At 38.5% G+C, this 22,757-nt stretch overlaps 1 protein-coding gene across 1 annotated transcript in view; it reads right to left on the reverse strand.

The window, feature by feature from the left end:
* The window catches only part of ADCY8 (adenylate cyclase 8 (brain)), a 146,848-nt gene that overhangs the window by 71,186 nt on the left and 52,905 nt on the right, over positions 1-22,757 (reverse strand). Inside the window, exons 4-5 of the mRNA XM_010002280.1 lie at positions 10,919-11,049; positions 9,048-9,159 (exon numbers count right to left, since the gene is read on the reverse strand). Of these exons, the coding sequence (XP_010000582.1) occupies positions 9,048-9,159; positions 10,919-11,049 (243 nt within the window). The remainder of the gene's footprint in view (positions 1-9,047; positions 9,160-10,918; positions 11,050-22,757) is intronic.

The following is a 22,757-nucleotide window of genomic DNA, read 5'->3' on the forward strand; positions in this document are numbered from 1 at the left end:
GAAGACAGACAAGATCTCTGTCACTGGGCTGCATGTCTTCTCATTTGCTGCACATCAGTATAGGGCAGACCACATAAAAAAAAAATATGTAATTTTTATAAGAAAAAGAAAGAAGAGTCCTCATGCATAACAAGACCTGCTAATAAGGGTTTGATGTATGCACGTGTGAGTGCATGTGTGTGATACAGGAAATCCCTTTTACCTGCACATCAATATATGTTTTTTTTTTATCATGCTCCATCATCTCTACGCCCATTTGCCAAAGCTCAGGAAGTCAGCTAAGGAGTGAGATATCCAAATAGAAATGGTTATACAGTGGCCATGTGTCAGGCAGCAGTCAAGTCTGCCACCACAGTCAAAAGAGAGCCAGGCAATGCAGTTAGGGAAGCTTAGGGATGGCTTCAGCTCACACCTAAAGCAGCTGGCTGGGCTTCAGTTCAATTGTCTACACATAAGCTTATGGAGCATCAATAAGACCCTGAGGTATGTAAGGCACCCACACAGGACTTAAAGACATGGCATAAGATAGATGTCCCCTGGAGCAGTGCAAGGATCAGGCAGGGTGTCTCTGTTGGCCACAAGAAGCCACAAGAAGCACTTATATGACTCGTCCTCCTTACTTTTCCCATTAATCAAATCATGACTCCTAAAAGTGTACATAGTGGGACTATGTTGTCCTTATTCCTCTTGTTCTTCCTTTATTATTGCCATTATAATTATTTTAAAAGTAAACTGTGGATTTTTTATCACTGGAAAAGTTTCAACTAGAACATAATTCATCAACTGCCAGAAAGATCACAGGGCTAATGGTATCTGCCCTTGGCAGACGAGGGCTGCGTGGTCTCCTGAGATTCCCTCTGAAAACTCTCTAGTTTAATCACATCTACAGTTTAGATTAGATGCTTTATCAGGCTGGTTGTATTACTATATTAAGGTTAGATTCATGGCCAATGTGGTTTCCCATGCTGTAGCTATAGTAGGAGAGTGAGTTTTGTAAGGGCCGACCTATTTTAAGTGGTATAAAATGATGATAGCACTTCAGATGTTCCTCACACTCTCAAGGCTCACTTTCTAAAATCTTCTCACTGTAGGGTATAGAAGAGTTGCAAGTTGATGTTAAATGAAAATGAATGAAAAATATAAACATGTATGAAAAAACTTTAAAATTAGTAAATTACAGAAGAGAAGAAGCTGTACAGGAGCTTTGATGCAGCAGATGTCACACTACAGTTTTTAATCCTTACAACATTTTGAGGCTGTTACAATTTTCTGTTCATTTCGTTATACTCCTCTTCCTCTTCCCATAAGCAATTCCAGAAGTTTTCCTTGGGCATGTATGATACAGATATTCATATCAGTATCCATCAGCCTTACATCCTTCCCCATACTCATTCATTAATGCCGTTACTGAAGGCATCAATTAATTTCTCAGTGTGCCATAAGTAGGGACATTTTTTTCTCCTTACTTGCAGCTTCTCACTTGCTACAAGTAGTGGATTAAGGGGCCTGATTCTGCCAAGATCAATTGAAATCAGCAGAAATTTTCCCAGGGGGTACTGAGTAGACTCAAAGATTCAACTATTAATAATAAGAATTCTAGATAAATTCAAAGGCACTTGAAAATAAATCTTTTTTCCAAATCACCTTAATCCAGATCAAAAGAAATTATGGAGATTTTTCATAAATAATTACCTCATCCATGTGAATGATTTATGTTTAAGCTTATTAAATACACCCCTAGTGACTAGAAAGGAAGCAAAACAAATTGGCATAAAGTGGAGCTGAAGAAATGAGTTGCTCAGACAACAAGTTACTGAAGGACACAGTGAGAAACTTCATTAATATTTCTTGTTTCCTTGGGCTAAATTTCTGATGAGGCGAAAAAGTGATTGTGTTTCATAAGTTATGCCACTTTTCCAGTTCTGCCTGTGGTGAATTAATCACTTCACCTACTTTTGGAGGGAATCCCGTTGGCTAGCAGACAGCCCACAGAGGAGTCTGCATTCACAATTTTTATAATTTCAAGCTAAAAATGTAAACATTGTGGATGAGAACTTACTGAACTGCTGAACAAAGAGATCATACACATAAGTCTCCTTTTCTGGTGGCCAGAGTGGGAGGAGGCAGAGACTTGGCCTTTGTGTACAATAGCTCAGTTCCTGGAACATTTGCCAAAGGTATAGGAAATCTAGATAAAAGGCCTTTCTCAGCAGAAATGGGGTCTAGGCCAAAGTTCTTAATCAGCAGGCTCTTTTGGGGTGGGCTGGAGAGAGTGATCTGTCCAAATTCCTGCTATTGCAGCCCTGTCACTTTGGAAAACAGAGCTGGGACCTTGACAGAGCCAGATGGAGGGACGTTTTCAACTCTGGTGATCCAGGCAGAAAAGAGATCCAGGTTGGCTCCTGGTTGTAAGGACAGTTGCTGTTTTTTATAATCATAAGGAGAAAAATGTGGCAATCTCATTTTCTGCCTGGACCAGGGAACACTTAAATATAGCCTTGTATTTAATTCTTTTAACATAGTTTAACAGAACAGGTAAGAAATGCCTTCTTTTTACAGAATAGCCTACGGAGGGGTGGTTAAGATTTCTCCAGGCTAACTGAAAATGTGGGCTTGGGGTCTCTCATAGTGCAGAAAGAACTGAGGTGTGTTTCTGCCTGAGTTTTCTAATATATTCTATCAACACTTCTCGCCCTTGACATATCGTGGAAGAAAAACAGCTGTGGCTGTTGTTTCTCGTGAACAACCATCTTTGCCAGCTAGTGTTAATTAGGAGACTGTGTCATAAATGTTTTTAGTCACAGAAATCCCCGTTAGAAAGATTCAAGGTGAATTTCTTTCTTGCCCCTTAGGAATTTCTAGGACTTCACATATGTCAAGGGTGAGGAGGACATTTCTCAAGAGTGTATTTGTGGAGCATAAATTTCATTCAAATCTCGATGTAGTCAACCAAGTGGGGAGTTTTGGGGTTTTTTTAGGTTTTGTATGTACATAACTCTGAGTTCCTAAATCACTGAGAATTTTTTAAACTGATATTTTATTTAATTGTTCACTTTTGTCAGACCGTATTTCATAAAATGCCTGTAGACTGTCACTTCTGAAAGTGTTTTGTGCACTGGGTTTTAATTTGACTGTTCAGATCATTTGATGATTTACTGGGCTCTTAAGCATATGAAATACTGTAATTTTAGTAAGAACATTGTTTAATAGTGTTCATTTACCAGTATTAGGCACCTCAGTTCAAGAGAGATATCGAGATGCTGGAGTGAATACAGAGGAGGGCAACGAAGCTGGTGAAGGGCCTAGAGAATAAATCTTAAGAAGAATGCTTGAAGGAGCTGGGAATGTTTAGTTTGAGGAAGAGGAGGCTGAGGGGAGACCTCATCAGTCTCTACAACTACCTGAAATGTCCTTGTAGAGACGTTGGTGCTGGTCTCTTCTCACAGGTAATTAGACAAGAAGGAACAATTAGAACAAGAGGGAAGGGCTTCAGGCTGCAACAGGGCAGGTTTAGATGGGACATTAAGAAAAAAAAAAATCATAGAAAGAGGGTTCAGACACTGGAACAGGCTGCCCAGGGAGTTAGTTGAGTCACCGTCCCTGGATGCGTTTAAAGGTGGTCTGGGTGTGGTGATGGTGGAGATGGTTTAGAGGAGAACTTTGTAGAGTAGGGGTGATGGTTGGACTTGGTGATCCCAAGGGTCTTTTCCAAACTGAATAGTTCTGATTCTATGATTAGTTATTGACACTGGTGAGAGGGGAACATTCCCTAGAATTAAGCACAGCAAAAAGTGCATTCATTCTCTCCTATTATTACAGAATCATGAAATGTCCTTATAATTAACTAAATATCACATATGTACACTCATAATCCATTTAACTCTGCTTCTTAATAGAGTACCCCAAACATATATGAAAGAAGAAATACACAGCTTTGTTTATTAGGATATATATTTAAACAGACAGGCTTTTTTAGGTAGCCTCTAGAGTCCTTCAGGTTATATATTGAAGACCATTTCACAAAAGAATAAAGCACTGCCAGCTCAGAGGTTAAAGCTGGCTGGGAACAGTAGTAAAGCACTGCAACAAGAGTGCCTTTATTGAGGAGGCAAAAGAGCCTTTAACACACTGCACTCTTCCCTCTTTGATACCAGCTGGTGCAGATTTTGTGCTGGGGCTATAGGATGTTGCATTCCTGAGGAACCTGCTAGGAAGGCTGGTTCCATCCCTGGAAATACTAGTCACAGGTAAGACTGGTAGGTAATAACATGGTTAGAGGAATTTTTGGCAGGTTATCTGCATCACCCAAAAGAGAATTTAAACAAGTTTACAGAAATTACCTCCTCTCTTTGAAAAAAAAAAAAAAAAAAAAATTCTTCAGTTCTTCAATAAGCAAAAGCAACCTGTGATTCACATTACATAAATAACTTTCCAGCTAACACCAGGCTAGTGACATAAATAGAAAAAAGGCTCATATTAAAGTGTCAATTCTTGCATTCAGCATCTGAAATTCCTCTGAGTAAGAAGCAGTGTTATTCTCATTTGTCATATGAGAGCTGATGAGACTGTTTAGAGATGCAGTGTCTTACAGGCCAGTCATTGTTTTCTTGTATTAAACCCATGGGTTTAATCTTTCAGGAGAAGATTTCTGTTTCTGCATCAATGCTTCATATTAAGGATGGGTTCAAGGTCAAAGCTAAGACTGTCTCTGAGTTAGACTTTGTGTATTCATCTAAAGTGCTGTAGTCTGATTTTATCTTTAGGTCTCTGTGATTCTGGACTGCATGTCAGCTGCTGTTGTGACAAGTCTGCTCCTCTGTGTAGGGCTTTACTCCTTCCTCTTTTCTCATAGCTGAAACTGAATCTATACACAGTGTAGACACATTTAGAAATATGACAATTCAAATCAGTATCAGCTGATATGTAGCACTGCAGAGAAGGCAGAGGAAAAACAAATATAAAAAATAACAATTATTCCATGAAAGCAGGACCTTTTTAGGCTTAAATATCTTACTGACTGTCATCTTCTTTCCCTTCTTTCTCAAAATTTTTGCCCAAGGAAAATATTAGTTTTAATTAAGTTGCCACTTAGGCTTTTCAGTAGAGGGATATAAAGGGAAATATTTTGTTCAGTTCTGGTTTATGTCAACATATTTTTCTTCCTTTCTAACTGTCACTTTTCCCTTTAATAATTGTAAATCTTCCAGAGACATCATAAGAGTGATTAGAAAGGAGAAGCAGCTGTACATAACAATATTACATTTCTTTCTTGTAAGAAGTATTTAATTGAGTTCTAATTTTTCTTATTTATTCAAAGTGATCTGTGGTAATGGTATAGATATTATGGAACTTTTTTTTATCAATTATATGCATCAACATATACTGTAATACTTGATGTGACCAACTGAAGACTGAACAAAATCTGAAAGCTCTGATTTTCTCTCTTTGTCAAACGACAAAGGAAGGCTGACTAAGAGAAAGAAGAAACTAAGCTACATTCTTCACTATGACACTGAAAATAGTGTCTTCTTTATATTATAGGGTTTATATAGGGCAGATAAAACAGTCCTTTATAAATGATTATAAAATACTATTTTTAGTTAGAAGTAAAGATTTATAAGGATTTTCATTAAAATCTAAGGAAACTGCCTTGAGATTTCCACATTTGACCTCTTTGCTCTGATGGTAACTGCTGTCAAAACCCCAGAGTTTGAGTAGCAGTTAAGAGTGATGATAACTCTATTTAAGCTGATTAAGTGACAGTTAAGTGAAAGATGAGAACTCTAGATGTGAATGGGTAATCCTCATTACTGGAAGATCCTTCTAAAGTCTTGAAAGGATAACTTTCCAAGAGGCTTGTCAAGGGCTTACAGACAAGTCATAACCATTGCTAATAACATAAGAATAAGACTGAAGAATGATGATGTTGGCATGGTAATCATAAAAAGGCAGTAAGGCATTAAAAACCAAAAAGAATATTTCAGTAAATAATACCACCACTGTATGTTTAGAAATATGTGATCTTTGGATAGTAATCAAGGAAAAAGAGGAGGAATGGTGATGATCTGCCTCGACCACACTAGTGGAGGTTAGTCCAGGAACACTGCTTTCAGTGCTAGTACCTATGCCTTCAAAGAGATTCTGAAAAATAGGAAGCAGTCCAGGAAACTATTCCCACAAATCATTTGAAGGAATACATCTTCAAGAGATAAAGCCTCACAATGAGCTTGGTCTAGTTTATTTTATCAAAAGGAAATCTGAAAAGTGGCTTGATCAAAGCACACAAATGTATTCCTACAGTGAATCAGTGGCTACAAAATGTTTGGGGTTTTTTTTGTCTAGAAAAAATAGGTCATAGTAGGAATCAATGGATATAATTCAAAGTCAGAAAAAATAAAATGAGAAACAAACTGTACTGAATTAACAGTGAAAGAGTTAAGGCACTGGACAGACTCCCAGGATACAAAAGTATTTCTCCATCTCCTGGAAACTTTAGATAAATATTGAGCATTTTTTCTGGAAGATACATCTTTGCAAGTGAGAAAACTTCGTACAGTATCAGTTGGGTAGGTTGACAGGTCCATGTATATCACAAGTCCTTATAATTTGGGTTCATGGACCAATCCGAGTCCACTTCCAAAGTTTTCCAAAGTTTAAGTTTAATGCAAGATTTAGGCCCTTATATTTTAGGCATCTGGCCTCTCCATAAGAGTCCAGAACACTGAGTGAAGAGTCTTGATTTCTTATAAAGTGCAGAGGGTTAATCTCCTTGGATTGGACAGAAACACCAAAAGCCATGTAGAGCTTCTGTTCCTCTCTAGGCTGTTGGGCACATCTAATGTCAGGACATAAAGCAGGTATCATGACATCAAGGTCTCAGAAGCCACAAACAAAGAACATAATAAAATTGTCTTTCTTTCTAATTAGTCATGGTTAGATCACTTTAATCTTTGTACTCAAGTCTGTTCAACTGCTGCAGTGATTCTTTCCTGAAAGGGAAAGGTCTTCTGCCTTTCAGACCACTGATTTAGACAACTGGAGTAGTCTAGTCAATTGCGCGTAGGAGAGAAAAGCAAATTCACAAACTAGGAAAAATAATGGAGGAAGGCACTTAAAGTCTTGAATTTAGTGACTTGAGACATTCACTTGACAGGTGACTGTCCTAATGATGAAATTTAGCAGAGAAGTTCCTTCCAATTCTTTTCAATCAAAAGTCTGCAAATTCCTGGATAACAAATTCTTGGCTGTTAGACAAACTGGTAGGTTTATTACTGTTTCTTTAAAACAAACTCACATTTTTGGCATATACAGTCCTATATGAGCACATTCAATGTTCTCCATGAAGATTTCTGAGTTTAGGACTGATACTTTCTAGAAGGCTTAAGTAAGAGATGCATGACAAACCACAGAGAAGAGGGAAACCTCTGGGCATTTGAAAAGTAAAGTTTTCAGCTCATACAAAATAGTAAAACCAAGCAAGGAAGTGCCTTCAACATTAAATGACAGGTGAGGGAGGATTCTCTGGATTACACTTTTACATGTAAATGCTTCCCTTGTTCTTAAATTCTTTGTTGGATCTAGTCCTTCTAGACAAACTCTGTATTGGTTAAATGCAGTTTATGTAATGATTAGAGAATATGGTTAATGATAATGAACAAAGAACCTGTTCTACCAAGAATACTAGGCAAATTTAAAATGTAAAGCAAAGCAATAAATAATACTGTGTACATATTCTTCCTAAAATACTTCTGTGACATACTTACATTTAATTTGGTTTAAAATATGTTTCTTCAGTTAGAGTAGCTTTTTTGTGTCAAGCCATGCAGAAGCAGACATTATTCCTATAAGCTTTCTAAAAGATAGGACCAGGGTAACTTCTTTCACCCTGCTTGGTTTTTAATATAGGTCAGAGTTGATGAGGTTTGCTTTTTTACTTGCAAAACAAATATTGTAGATGGCATTTACCAATTTGCCATTGTCCTGACAATGTCTTTTGGCATCACTTTGTACATGAGAAAACACATTGCTATTTGAGATAAAAATAGGTGACTCAAAAGAGCTCTGAATAAATACCCAAGTCTTGCCTTTTTTGACTTTAATTTGCAACATAAGAGATGACATCAAGATGACATTGCTGATGCCTATGCAATATGTGCACAAATACCCCACACTCCTGAACCAGAGATGTATAGAAATCAGTGAGGGATGTCAATATATACATCACAGCAAGTCACTCTAAGCTCTCTTTTTAGTAAATAGAGAGCATGGTCAGTGATACTCAGAATGTAATTCCTGCTTTCCCACAGTAGATGCCTGCATTGGTTAGATAAATTATAAGCTAAACTTAACTAAATGTAATTAATTGCCTACACTAGCAGCCTTATTAGCCACCTTAGAGGCTGACACCTAAATATACTCACATGAAGTGAAATGTTGACCAAAGAAACATAAAAAAGAAGAAAAGGAATTTAAGTCTAGCAAATTTGAGCATGTAGTCTACCTGTATTTTTGTGCTTTTTGATTTTCTAGTCAGTACTAATTTACCTACTGTAATACGTTTCTCTGCTGTGTGTAATTATTTTCATTGTTGAGTTAGAATCCAACCTAAAGACTGTAAAACTTGCTAGTAACTAACCATTGCAATGACTATGGTGGTTGATTACACGACCTTGAAACAAATAGATTTTTAAACCATTCTCCATTCTTATAAGAATAGTAAAAATAATAATAAAAAAAATAATAATAAAAATCCAGCAAGGGCCAGGACTATAAAACTTTCTTAGAAATTGTGTTAGGGGAGAGTTAGACTCTCTTGGTCTAGCACTACAGAAACACAAAGTTCTGATGCCTACATGAGCTTTCAGTTGGTATCAGAACATGTCACTTTTGACAAAACTTGTCCAGGTCTTCCAACCTTAATGGATATGAAATCCCAGTGGGGAAAATCTGGATTAATATTGTTCAAAGTGATCAGGGGGTATTTCCCAAAGTTCCCAAATATGGAGTTGACTTCATATTCTTTTGTAAAATAACTATGTTTAACTCACATGTGCTAGTCGATCAAATCTGGCAAAGAGTTCATTCAGCATTCGGACCAACTCCTGGGCTGATAGAGTTGTAGAGAGATTGGTGAATCCTTTCACATCTGCAAAAAGAATGCTAAAAAAAGAAGATATGTTAGTATTGCAGTCTATTTCCTTTAATAACCAAATGTCCTAAGTAACCTTCTAGTAATATACTAGTGAATGTTCATTTTAAAGCCGTGCTGCCTTTGCTCTAGACATGTGGAGATTATTGAATATTGAATATAAATATTGAGGCGACTTAAGGAACACTGCCAAGAATGAGAAAGTGTCTTGCCAAAAAAACGTGTTATGAAATTTTGGATTTTCAAATCATTTGGGAATATATGACCTGCTGGAGAGCAGTGTAGGAGAAAGGGACCTAGGGGTCCTGGTGGACAGGAGGATGACCATGAGCCAGCAATGTGCCCTTGTGGCCAAGAAGGTCCATGGCATCCTGGGGTGCATTAGAAAGGGTGTGGTTAGTAGGTCAAGAGAGATTCTCCTCCCCCTCTATTCTGCATTGGTGAGGCCACATCTGGAGTATTGTGTCCAGTTCTGGGCCCCTCAGTTCAAGAAGGACAGGGAACTGCTTGAAAGAGTCCAGCGCAGAGCTACAAAGATGATTAAGGGGGTGGCACATCTCCCTTATGAGGAAAGGCTGAGGGATCTAATCCAGGCCAGCATGCATACGAAAAAACCTGTATCTCTACTCTAGAGTACACAGAACTTTCATTTTAAATCTCTTTCAAGCATAAATTATGTTTTGACTTTTCATCCCTGACTATAGATATTTTCTTTTCATACAGAAGGGCCCTCTTCTCCCTACTTTGATTCTTCTACAGCAACAGTTACTCTGAGAATGAAAGAGGGTAATGGAAGATATTTTAATTTAGTGCAATTCAAACCTTTTGTAAGGGTCCTTGATACTTTCCACCAGATTTAATAAAATAATATGACTGAGCTACTGCAAGGCCACCGAAGAAGCAGATAATCAGCTTATCCTTTTGCAGAAGTTCAAATTATGTTTATTGAACTTATCCAGACAAAGTTATATTTGGGTTTCAATAAAAAGCAAAGTACATGTTTTCCTAGCAAACCTTTTCCCATCATATCCAAGGATACTTATTTTTTATTTCCTTCAGTGATTGCAAATCAATCATTTGTCCTTGCAGTTTGGGATAAAATTATGGATAATGTTAGTGATTTAGCTAAATATTCTGATATTCAGGAACTACAATAAAGTCAGAGACTCTGTAACATCATGAAGTGGAAGCAGATGATTGTGGCATAAATTAAACAATTAGGAGTTATTACCTTGAGTAGCACCACACAGAATAACTTTATTTTCCTGCTAACTAATTTTATAAGAGACAAAATTTAGAGAGGGGAAAAAGGGAAAATGGACTTATGAATATGATAATAAGAATGATTGAATGAGAATGGCTACTAAACAGAGGAGTCACATGATGTGCCTACATCTTTGAGAGCATCTTACAAATGGCCATCTCATTTCCCAGCATGTGGAGTAAACCAGAAGGTTGTGGCAGAATATGCATTTCTATGCAGGCAGGGCTCCCCTTTCTGTGCAACCCTGTCTACCCAACTAAAGTGAAAAGATACACAAATGGTCCAGGCACAGCTTTCTGTTCAATTGGTTCTTGCCATGGTAAAAGCATCCAGCCATCCTGGTGAGTGAAAGAAGACACCAAAGGGCTTCTCTGCTCAGGGATTAAACAAGGATACACCCATTTTCTAGTTTATGAATGATAAAGCAGCAGAAGGGAAATGCTCGAACAAGAGATCCTTAGCAGCATCTGAGACCTTGAACATTAAAGAGAGGCTCCTCCACCCACCTGACATTCTCATAACGGTGAATGTAGATCTTATGAAACTGGTGTTGCAAATGTTCATCTTCTACGTTGGTCATATCATTTATCATTTCCAGGACTACAAAGCGTGGTAAGACAGAAAGCACCAGCCGTTCCTAAAGCAAAAAGGAAACCAAAGTGTCAGTATCAGTCTAAATTAATACTTCACAGGAAACTGATTGAGCTCTGCCCTATTTAAAGAGCAATTTGGAAATTCAAGTTGTGAACTTCCCCTCTAAATATTCTACCTCAGACCACGTGTGATAATTCACGCAACCAACCTGAGTCCTCCTTATAGATCATTCTCTCTCCTTCCTTTCCTTGACATTTTTCTCTTCAATGTTTTAGCCTTACTTGTGGATTATTTAAAGATCCAGCCTACTTATTGCCTTCATTACAAGCTTCTCTCTAAACACCACTTACAAACATATCAAGCAATGCATTTTAGGCAGTGGTATCTTGATTAGCAGATATTGGCTAGAGGAATTTGAAAGTCCTCAGCAACAAGTAGGATCAGATCTTTATTGTTCCTTATTTATCAGAACCTACAGATCGTGTGTTTCACATTCATAAATTGTATAATTAATAATAAACCTGGAGAAGAAATAAAGCAAAAAATATGCAGAGGAACCTGACTTCACTTACTGAAAACCTGACAGAATTTAGTAAAAGCTTAGTTGTATTGTCAGAGACTAAAGACAAGGATAAAATAAACTAACACACTCTTCAGAAATGTTTTATGGGAAAGATTTAGCCATAGACTGGTTTGCATATAAAGAGGGTTACAATAGTTAATAGCAACTATGTTTTAAAGTGATTTGGAAATCTCAGAGTCTTCTCAACAGTTTGTGACATTGAAGTGCTTACATCATTGTGACATTGGGATGGGGTTTCAAAATTCCTCGAAAACTATGTGTAATCTCCAAAATAAGCATATATATATCAGTGAAGCAGGTTTTCAGGATGACCTATTTGGCTAGTGGCCCACTTCACCTCCTTTGAGAAGATCAACTGCAGGACAGATGGTGGGTTGGGCTGTTCTGCTGACCCAGAGATGACGACTCTTTTCCCCAAAGGCCTTGTATGATCTTCTTGTTCCGTAATTGATTCACATCTGTTCACATCATACAGTAAGGGCTGTACATCAGCAGCCACCAAAACAGCTCATGGAACACACAGCCTTCTGCCACACCCAAAGGCATGTTGTTCTGCAGATGACAGCCTGCTCCTGTCCATTTAGGCCCTAAGGGAGCAGATAGGCTTTCACTCATTCATTGCATGGACATTCTTGGCAGAATGTTGAAAAAGAAGAAACTAATTTATTGGGATGTTTGCATAGGCTCATGCAGTCTCAAAATCCCCAAAGCAGACGGTTTCTGGTGGTGGCAGGAGTCTCCATTGCATGGGTTCTCATGATAGTGTCTTCAGCTGGGTCAGCAGACTCCTCACATGACTCTTCTGCTCGTTTCTCATAATCAGGCTGGTCCATGAGCCCATGTGACAACTCCAGCCCTACATAATTTATCATTATTGGTATATTTTAACCTTATACAAGACAATCTTAAATATCTAAACTACTTAAAAAAAAACAAACACGGAGCATTTCTGCAAGGACAGATTCTATTGGGTATTTAAAAATGTCTTGTTTATGACCAATTTAATCACCTGAGCAAATATTAATTAACATTCTTAGACTTATAAATGGGACTAGATAAAGCAGGAATTGCATATGGTAACTTATAGAACTGCCTAGAATTCCTAGCTCCTGTAAGAGTCCATCAGTGTTTAATTGTGAATGTTCAATCAATCTCATACTTTCAGGGTGGTTTCAAGTTAGTCTATTTTGTTCAAACAGTTTGTGATCTCACCTATACAGATACTACCCCAGGACCTGCTGGATCAGACCGTTGGTGACATAAGTCTACTGTGTGAGCACACACACACCTCTTGTACTAGACCACAATAATGAAAGCCAATTATTTAGTTGTAGCTGTAACCCGAGTCCCTCAGCTCTCTCCACACACATAGATGTGTTACATACTTCTTCTGACAAGGGCTGACTCTTCTGCTCATGTGCAATGTGTCCAGCCAAGTGCTGTGCTACTGGAAGAAGGTGCATGAACTCCCTGAGCTGATATTTGCAGATTGTGCCTCCAGGACTCAGGGCTAGCATGTCTCTTGGTTGGATTTAGGTAAGGAAGAATGCAAATGAATGTGCACAAGGCCTTTCAAACTGGCCCTCTCTACTAGGAAAGCTGGAGAGCATATTTAGAGTTTCTGATGAGCTTTGTCTGTACCTCAGAAACACTATGGAAGAGTAAACATTTGAGACAAGTTGAGTTACATATAATTATATACATGTACATGTTTGTTAGTAATGTAAATTATTATTGTATAATACCAGTGTCAGTGTATATTAGTTTACTTTTAGTGTGTATATACAGTACATATATATATATGTATACTATATATACGTATAGTATTTGTGTATAAGTATCTATATACATACACACAGAAGTGCTGTATTCCAGCTCCTGTCATAGTAGAATGACTAACCACATTTAAGGAGGGGCAGGCAAGCCCTTAAAAGATTATTGAATTATTTCATGAAAGCTCTAGATCATGCCCTGAGAGATTTTACCATGTCCCTGTTCCAGTGGTTCATCAGTTGGACAGTTTTGGCAGATTTTGTAAGTATCCCACCCAAATCTGTTTTTCTGCAAATTAAGCCTTCTTTTTATCCTCTCAAAGTGGGGATGGATAATAAATGATTGCCTTCTTCTCTGTACAATCTTTCTGCTCTAAAATACTGTTACTGTGCTCTCTTGACTTCAGTCTTTCTTTTCTGGATTAATCAGATTTGTCTAGTATTGGAATATATCACTCCAAATCACTCTGAGGCCAAGCTAGCAGCTTTCCACTGAACTGGCTCCAAATTATTAACCATTTTTTTGCTTTACAGGATTGCAAAGAATGAAATGTGATTGAACTAAATAAGATTATGTCCGTTCTGTAAACTACTTATCACCAAATTTCAGAAGAAATTTTGGGGAACAGGACAGGTCTAGGGAAAGCCAGATTAGGTACATATGGAGATTGTAAAGAGGTGGGAAACACAGATGAAGAAAGTTTTCCAAGGCAATGCCCACTGAGGAAATACAGCAGAGTTTGAATCTCTTCCTGTATTTTCAAAACAGTTTAGTTATTGTACTGTGAAAAAAAGGACTTATATAGACGAAGATATATGGGGTTTGGAGGTGGTTTCCTGATCAACTCTTCCCTTTTATACTTAGGAAAGACACTTATTTCCATAAACTACTTCTCCGTCCCACTCCACCTCACCCATCACACTTTGAGAAAGGTCCTTTGCAAGTTTGGAATTTAGGCCAGCATTGAACCCAGACATGAAGTGGAAGCAAAAAGATATCAAGAAATCAGTTTCAGAAAAGAACATGTCCAAAGGTTTAAAAATATCTTTACTTATAATATGAATATAGAATAGAATAAGTAATCAAAAATAAACTCATAAATATTTGATGTGAAAAAGCACGACTCCTGGAAATAGCTCTGTAAGTTTTAGGAGGTTCAGAAATTCTAAGAGTTTGCAGGTCTTTAGGGCCGTCTTACTCAAGCTTTTAAACTGTAAGGAAACAAATGTTTCATTATCATTATTGTCAAGAAATTAACCAAAAAAGAGCTGCAAAGTAGGACATAAGCTCAGTTCCAGAGGAACCTGGATGCAGGCCAGAGCCCGTCTTACAAGATCTAATTACTAGTATGAAGCTGTTACCACAAACATGGTAAATCCCTGTGTTTTGTTTATGACCGTTTCTAAGCAGCCTTGATCCAAATCTTAACATTAATTTCTGGACTTTGTTGGTCAGCTAAACCTGCCTGGTCTGGCTTTCTGTCCTGTTCTAGTCAGTCAGGTGAAAAATTCATTCTTGCCATCACTTCTGGGCAAGAATTCCTATTGCCTCAACTTTAGCTAATGACCTCAACCTATACAGCATTTGCATTTTCCCTGCTCATTTCTTACTTATTCCTTATATAAAGAGCAGTCTTTTCTTTTGTTTGTACCTTGCCTCTCAGACCTCAAAAGAGCTTTGGTACCCTAGAGTTCTATTTTGGTCACACTCAGGAAAAATATGAGGATAAAAGGCAATTTTAGGTTGTTTTAGAAGAACATGGATAAGGAGAGCGCTGTCCCTACTGGGTATCATGGGGTAAATACAAGTGAAAATGCACTCCAAAGGCAATGAAAAGCTTCTTGGTGTTCAAAACTTAAATCTTACAAAAAGGAAGGGGTTTGATACTGAGCTTTTCTGATTACCATCATAATGGTATCCTGGCACCTACCTTGGCACTGCTCAGCTTTCTTCCTGGCTGAAATTGTCTATCCCCATGGTTATTTTAGCAGGCTCCAGTGAGATGATATTTAAGGATGAAGGCTGGGACACTTTTCACAAGTATCAAAGTACGTAGCATCCAGGAGTCCTGGATTCAATTCCTCCCTGCACTATCAGTTTTCTTGTGAAAGATTAAACATGTTATATACACTTTCTGTTCTCTGCCAGAGAAATGGATGTTGAGGTTGTTGTGAGGCAACTTGATATTAGGGGATATAACATAAACTAATACTGTCCAGGCAATAGGGTATATCTCTTCTTGAGGGGAAAAAAATGTCCAGAGAGAACAGGACCCTGCAAAGAAGGATCACAGATGGAATAAGAGAGAAAGGTAAAACAATAATGAAAATGTTGGTTTTGATGCCAGCAAGATTACATACTGTGGATGAAATGCAGCCGTAGATGAAAGAGATGAAAACATGAAGGAACCACCCCTCAGCTTTCACAGGAGGTAATTTAAAGTTTTACAGTGAAGGTCATGAGAAATTCCCACTCTGAGCAGCTAAGTTAGTAAACAGACCTCAGCTACAATGAAACACATTGTAGATAAACACCTTCATTTATCGAGATGGCAGCCCCAGCTGAGGTGAACTGTACGTTTACTCAAGAAGGCAAAACCCCAGCTGCTCCTGGCTTCTGCTGGAGCAGAGGTGTGCAACGCCCTGCTCTGAGGCAGCAGCTTTCCCCTGGGCTCCTGCCTGTGTAACATGTTAACACAAAAGATGAGAGAACTAGGACTCTACTAATCTTTAATCCATCTGTTCAACAAACAACTTTTTAGTAAAAGTTTACTAAATCAAGGCCTGCCTTCAGGAGGGAGACGCAGCGATGATGCGAGGCACTGGTAGCTGGTATAGAGCAGCCAGTGAGATACTGTGCAGTGAGCTCATCCTTCATTCTGGTGAAAAGCTCAGCTCAGACCTTCCATTTCTTCATACAGGGCAGTACTAATTTCAGCACATCTGCATTGTCTTGACTTTATTCTACCCTTCCCACCTGGGAATTCTGCTAGCATTTTGGTGAATGAAGTTATAATCAGATGGTGACAAATTGCCTAGGGCTCAGTGATGGGGCAAGTTGTCTTTGATATTTTTATCAAAGATCTGGGTGAGGGGATCAAGTGCACTCTCAGTAAGTTTGCAGATGACAACAAGTTGGGTGGGAGTGTTGGTCAGTCTGAGGGCTGGAAGCCTCTACAGAGGGATCTGGACAGGCTGGGTCAAAGGGGTAAGGCCACCTGTATGAAGTTCAAGAAGGCCAAGTGTCAGGACCTGCACTTGGGTCACAAAAAGCCCAGGCAATGCTACTGGCTTGGGGAGGAGTGGCTGGAAAGCTGCCCAGCAGAGAGAAACCTGACAATGTTTGACAGTCATCTGAATGTGAGCCAGCAATCTGCCCAGGTGGACAAGAAGGCCAGCGGTATCCCAGCTTCTATCAGGAACAGTGTGGACAGCAGGACTCAGAAAGTGATTATCCCCTGTACTCAGCACTGATGAGACTGCACCTCAAATCCTGCGTTCAGTTTTGGGCCTCTCACTACAAGAAGGACATTGAGGTGCTGGAGTGTGTCCAGAGAAGAGCAAGGAAGCTGGTAACGGGTTGGGAGAATGAGTCGTAATGAGGAATGTCTGAGGGAACTGGGGTTGTTTAGCCTGGAGAAAAGGAGGCTTAGGAGAGACCTTATAACACTCTACAACTACCTAAAAGGAGGCTGTAGTGAGGTGAGGGTTGGTCTCTTCTCACAAGTAACAAGTAATAGAACAATAGGAAGTGGTCTCAAGTTGTGCCAGGTGAGGTTTATATTGGATATTAGGAAAACTGTCTTTGCTGAAAGGGTTGTCAGGCACTGGAACAGGCTGCTCAGTGGTTGAATCACGATCCCTGAAGGTATTTAAAAGATGTGTAGAATGGTGCTTAGGGACATGTTGTAGAGGTAGATTTGGCAGTGTGCTAGGTTAACAGCTGGAATTGATGATTTTAGAGGCGTTTTCCAAAGAAAACTATTCTACAGTTCTTCTAATGTGTAAACACTGGATGTGGTGCTTGTGATAGCAAGAAGAAAACCAGTCCCCCAGGAGCTCCTTTACACTCCTGCAAAACCAGGTTTTCAAAGCAGTGTCTAGTCCTAAGGTAGTTCTACTCTCAAGCAAATGTCCCATGGCACCTTAAGATGACATGTTTGGGAACAGTTGTTGATTTGTTTGTCAGGAAGAAAAAATATTTTTTACATTTTGTGTCCTTCAGCTTCCTATAATAGAAAGCACTTAGGCTATATATTCTCTTATTCCTTTACTGTTATGATACATTGCTCAGTATGACCATATACTATATCCATCCTTTGAATAAATCAGATCAGTCTTTCAGGGAGCCATATGATTGGAGTGTTCTATGAGTTCCTGTGAAGATACTTTAAAAATAGCACAAAACCTTCATTGTAAAAAGAAATATGCTATTTCCTACCTTAGCCTTGCAGGAAGACAAATAGGAATACAAATTCAAAAAGAATGGAAAATAAAAGCAAGCAAGCAAACAAAATCCTAGTTATTATTGAACTGCTTCTGAAACCTATGATAAGAGGCCACTTCTTCATAGACATATGGCTAAAATAGAGAAGGTACGTTTTCACAACAGGAAAAGCTTACATGTCTTGTTTGCATTCACTTAAGAAGGCAACAAGCAATGACTTTAGAAAGTTTATTTACAATAAAACATAGTTCACTTGGCACATGTTCACTAAGCTGGGAAAATGTGCCCAGCACATTTGATATCTTAACCTTCATGCTACTCATTAAGGTAAGTTAAGTGTTCTTGGATGCACATACGATCTGGCAATGACCCATGCAAACAGGGGTTAATTAGTATGCCTCTCTAATAGTCCTCCTCTGGTAAGACTGTAGCATGTGAAGAGCTCCTGTCAGGATCACAACTGAAAGTGCATATACAGCTCATGTCGTTGTTATGTATGTCATGCTATGGAGAAACACTACAAGAAAAACAACACTGTGTATCTAAATACATTTGAATGAGGCATTCCAGCCATCAGTCAATTCTCTGGTACTGAAACATTAAAAGGACAGAAAATTCTTCCCTTTACAGACATTAGCTGTCCTTTAAGGTTCCAAGTGGTTCTTACACTACACCAGACTGACATAATGGTGGGGGTGCTGAACCTGGCCCCTTTCACAAATCGGGCACTAAGAGATGGACTCTAGTGTGGATCACATCCATCCTTTCTTTTCCCACAGCTGATGTTAATGTTCTATGGAGAAAGATGTGTCTCTCTTCACATGCCTTTCACATCACTTTGCTTCAATCCAGCAGTTCAAAAAGATTTCCAGTTATCAAAAAATGAGTGGCAGGTTGCTGTTCCTTTCATATAAAGATCCTTAACACATAACTCCCCTTTAAACTAGTTAAATGTTATTATTCCCATTTCACAAATTTAGATACTGTAGCCCAGAAGAACAGCAGAAATGTGTGGAGGTCACATGCAAAAGAGCCATAGCAAATCACAGAGAAGAATACTGCAATTTTTTAAATAGATATATAGTTTTCTGTACCTTACTATTTGCATGATTAAAGAGTCCTCACATTTCTAGTCAGTCTCTCCTGGAAGGCATTTTCAGAGAGGGAGGGAAAGACATGAAAAAAAAAAAAAAAAAAATCTCTTTTTCAGAGTAAAGAAGTGTCACGGAATTTAGGATGAAGGAAACTATGATATCCAGCTTTGTTGAAAGCTTGCTTGTTGAGCAGTTGGCTAAGTGAAAACAATTCAAAGGTGAACAGCAATAGTGGTGAGTGGTCTGAAAAGAAACAGAGATATATCTGTTCAAGAGAAAAGACATAGAAGAAAGAAAATAGCAAAAATGGGATGCTATAAAAGACCAGGTGATCTATTATGCTATTAGCAATTCATGACATGAATCAGCCCTAGTCTTTAAGATGGAGTAGTCAGAGTTTAGAGTAAATAAATGAAAAAAGAACCTTTAACCCAAGGAATTACCAAGTAAAAGAAAAAAGACAAGTAGAAATGACTAAATATAACAAACTGATCGTAGGCTTCAGGTTTCGATTCAGATACCTGAATTCTGGTGACTACGATGTAGGTATGCTGAAGTTTCCATTTTATCCTGCGAATCTGGAGACAGACCTGATATAAATGACCATTCTGGTGTCCCTACAGGCCTCTTCTGAGCTCCATTTTCTCTATTGACTAGATCTCAGCTGACTGTAGTGGGAGCTTAGAGGTCTACAGAGCACGTAGCCAAATTAGTTAAGGAGGTGTAGAAATATGTCAATGACTCCTACCCAATCTACTTCAAGAAAATTTACAAACAGTGAAATAAAGCGATAAAGTGCGGTGATAAAGTAAATTAACTACATGAGTCACATGTACCTGTTTAAAGCCTCAAGACTGTAATATTGATACTTTTTTCTAATGCCCACTTCTTGGTTTATGTATCCTCAGTAGTCATTCTCTATGGTATGCAGGCACTCAACACTTGTGTGCTTCAAACTGATATCAGAGGGTGTCAACAGTGCTTGCAAGTGCACAAACGTAGCTAGGCACATTCATTAAAAAGCGGGATATGTCCACTTGATTATTAAATAACAACCCTTGGAACAATTTTTGAGAAGAGTCAGCTAACGAGTGCACAAGGTCTCACTCTTGAGAATACAAAGTGAAATGAAGACCTTTCTACTGGTGCTGATCAAAGAAAACTAAATACCAACAAGCACAAAACATCAACAAGCAATCTGGAGCCTGCAGGAGGTTGACTGGAGGAAGGTCAAACCCCCAAGGTTTCTTTGCAGATCAGGTGAGAACATCACCCCTGCAGAGTCTGCTGTCAGCATAACTCCACACACCAACTCTCCTTAGATGCTACAGTGCAAATGATCAAATATTGCCTATACTGCCCTGGGATTTTCCTTTATTTTTCAACATCTTTCTCAAGGTTGGCTTTGCTGAGAGATGAAAAGTCCCTCTTGAATGACAGTTCATGTCTGTTTTTGTTCTCTCTTCTCTACACATCCTTTCAGATAGGTGAAAATACAGGTGTCATGTGGGAGGAAGTCTTTGTATCGGGGAACAAATTGTGTATGGTTGTTCCCAAGACACTTCTGTGTTATGTCCAGTCAAGTTTTACATAAATGTAATATCATACAGGTAATTTCTTAAGCACTGAACTTAATAGACTGAGAAAAGGGCTGTTCAGAGCAGTGGTTTTAGTCTTTCTGGAGCACATGAGCTTTTGTCACTTTTAAGGGAAGTAGATACAAATTGCATTGTTTTCTACTGAAAAACTGACAATGTTCAGAAGAGATGTAATTATTGTAGATGCCATTCTAACAAATGGGAATTAGCACCTCTCATGATGATGAACAGCTCTAAAGAGAATTTCCTTCATTCTTAGTTAGTGCACAATGGACACCATTTGCAGCTGTTCTTTCTCATGCATTATTGAGAAAATGCCAAGTAATTAAAAAAAAAATGGAAGAGACTACATTATCTAATATGTTCAGACTGTAGGGTTATGAGGTTAACTGTTAGCTTTTACTATTTACTGCTGCAATATGTGATATGAACTATATCAACCTTCTTTTATTTAAATTCAGACTGTTACCATTCCCACTCATCCCATTCTTGGCTGCATGTTCCCATTAGGCATCTGCTGCTCTCAGTGAGCAAAAAAGACCAGATCACAGAGGAGGTTTTGGAGTCTCCTTTTGTTTAGCTATTGGCTCTGAAACATAGTTATCCATCCAAACTGATAAGCCAGTCTCGACTTTTTATAATGGTGCCTAATTAGCTGCTAACTGAGAAGTGTCTTAAAGTTCGTGGTAGCGCAAGAAGGAAAAAGCTTCTTCCACACACTTCTTGCTCGAAGGACACTTTCTCTAATTGTTTCCTCAACACTATTGTCCAGAACAGCATGAGACAACATATGAAGCACAAACTGAAGGGAAGGACTGCAAGATACTGCTGGTCTTTTGCTTTATTTGGGTATAGAATGGTTTGAAGATTCAAGTACCTGAAGCCACATAACAAAATCTTGGCAGGGCTTGATGATTTCTGGTCTTTTGCCAGGTGTCAAAAGAGGTGTCTTTCTCAGGAGCCAGTTGGCTATGTAAGAATACAGTGATCTTAATGCTTGCTTGTCCTGTGCTCCCTGAGCAGCAGAAGGCTTATTCTAGAGCTGCCAGTTTGTATTGTCATGCCTTCCCACTATCATTTTGGCTTCATAAACACTTAGCTCATCCTGTAGCATACTGGGCAGTGGTGGAACAACCCTCCATGTTGATTTTTTTGCTGTCATACCTGTTACTGCTGTCATCCATATATTTTAAGTGAAAAATTTTACTCCCTGTAAAAGACTTACAAAGATATTTATAGAATTAATTTTTTAAGTAGCACAATTAATCATGAAAGTAAGTGCAGCCAGCTTTTACACTGTGTGGCAGGGCACAGGGAGTCAGCTCACATGAGGCCACGTGAGCACCAAAAACTCACAAGGAAGAGGGTGGAAGCACATGTCTGGGGATAAGACCTGCAGGGAGCAAGTCTGCAGTCCATGACAGCAGTAGCCAGCTGTTAGATCTTCTCAACTACCACATAAAACCGTCTACTGATATTGCTTTGTCATTTGAACTGTCTTTTAGCTTAGGCTACAGGAATTACAGGTCTCAAATTCAATGCCAGTGTCTCTATTGAGTACAAGCAATGCTTAATAATCCCAGATCTTCTGGATCCTAACTCAGGACTTCTTACTTCCTGCATTACACATTATACTTACATGCCATGCTGAAACCCAAGCAAGTAACAAAGACATGGGGTGAAAAGCAAAAGTTACAAAGCAGTTTGTATCATCACCCTGTCTTGTTGACAGGAACATTTATGCTTACAGGTGATACTGCCCAGCCCCACAGTAATCAGATATATCTAAACAAATGGAAAGGCAAATTGTAGTTTGTAATTTTTAATTTTGTTTCTCCCAAATATCATTATTATATTTTTAATTCTTATTTATTCTTTATTGAACAATTGTAGAGAAGAAAAACATCCAGAATAAAAACATGTATATGGAAATAAGAGACAGATCTCAAGAAAAAGCAATGTACTGTTTTCTAGTGCATTGACTTCAATAAATTCCAATAAATTTGGACAGGAAAGACGGAGCCATACTTTAAAAGCAGGAGAAAGCTAGATACAACTACAGGAGACTGATTCCATGATGGCATAACCTGAAGCCATTCCTTATTTTACAGGAACAGAAAATGAGACAACAGCTCCTAAAATTCAATTTTGCTTTAAAATATCAGAATGGTGCCATCTGATTTTAATGTCTGTAGTGCTGTCCTGGTACACTTTCTCTTCTCAAAGACTGGTTTGACTCATTTGATGTTGAATCTTC

This window comes from Chaetura pelagica, unplaced genomic scaffold, assembly GCF_000747805.2.
Source record: "Chaetura pelagica isolate M959 unplaced genomic scaffold, ChaPel_1.0 scaffold27, whole genome shotgun sequence".
NCBI lineage: Eukaryota > Metazoa > Chordata > Aves > Apodiformes > Apodidae > Chaetura > Chaetura pelagica.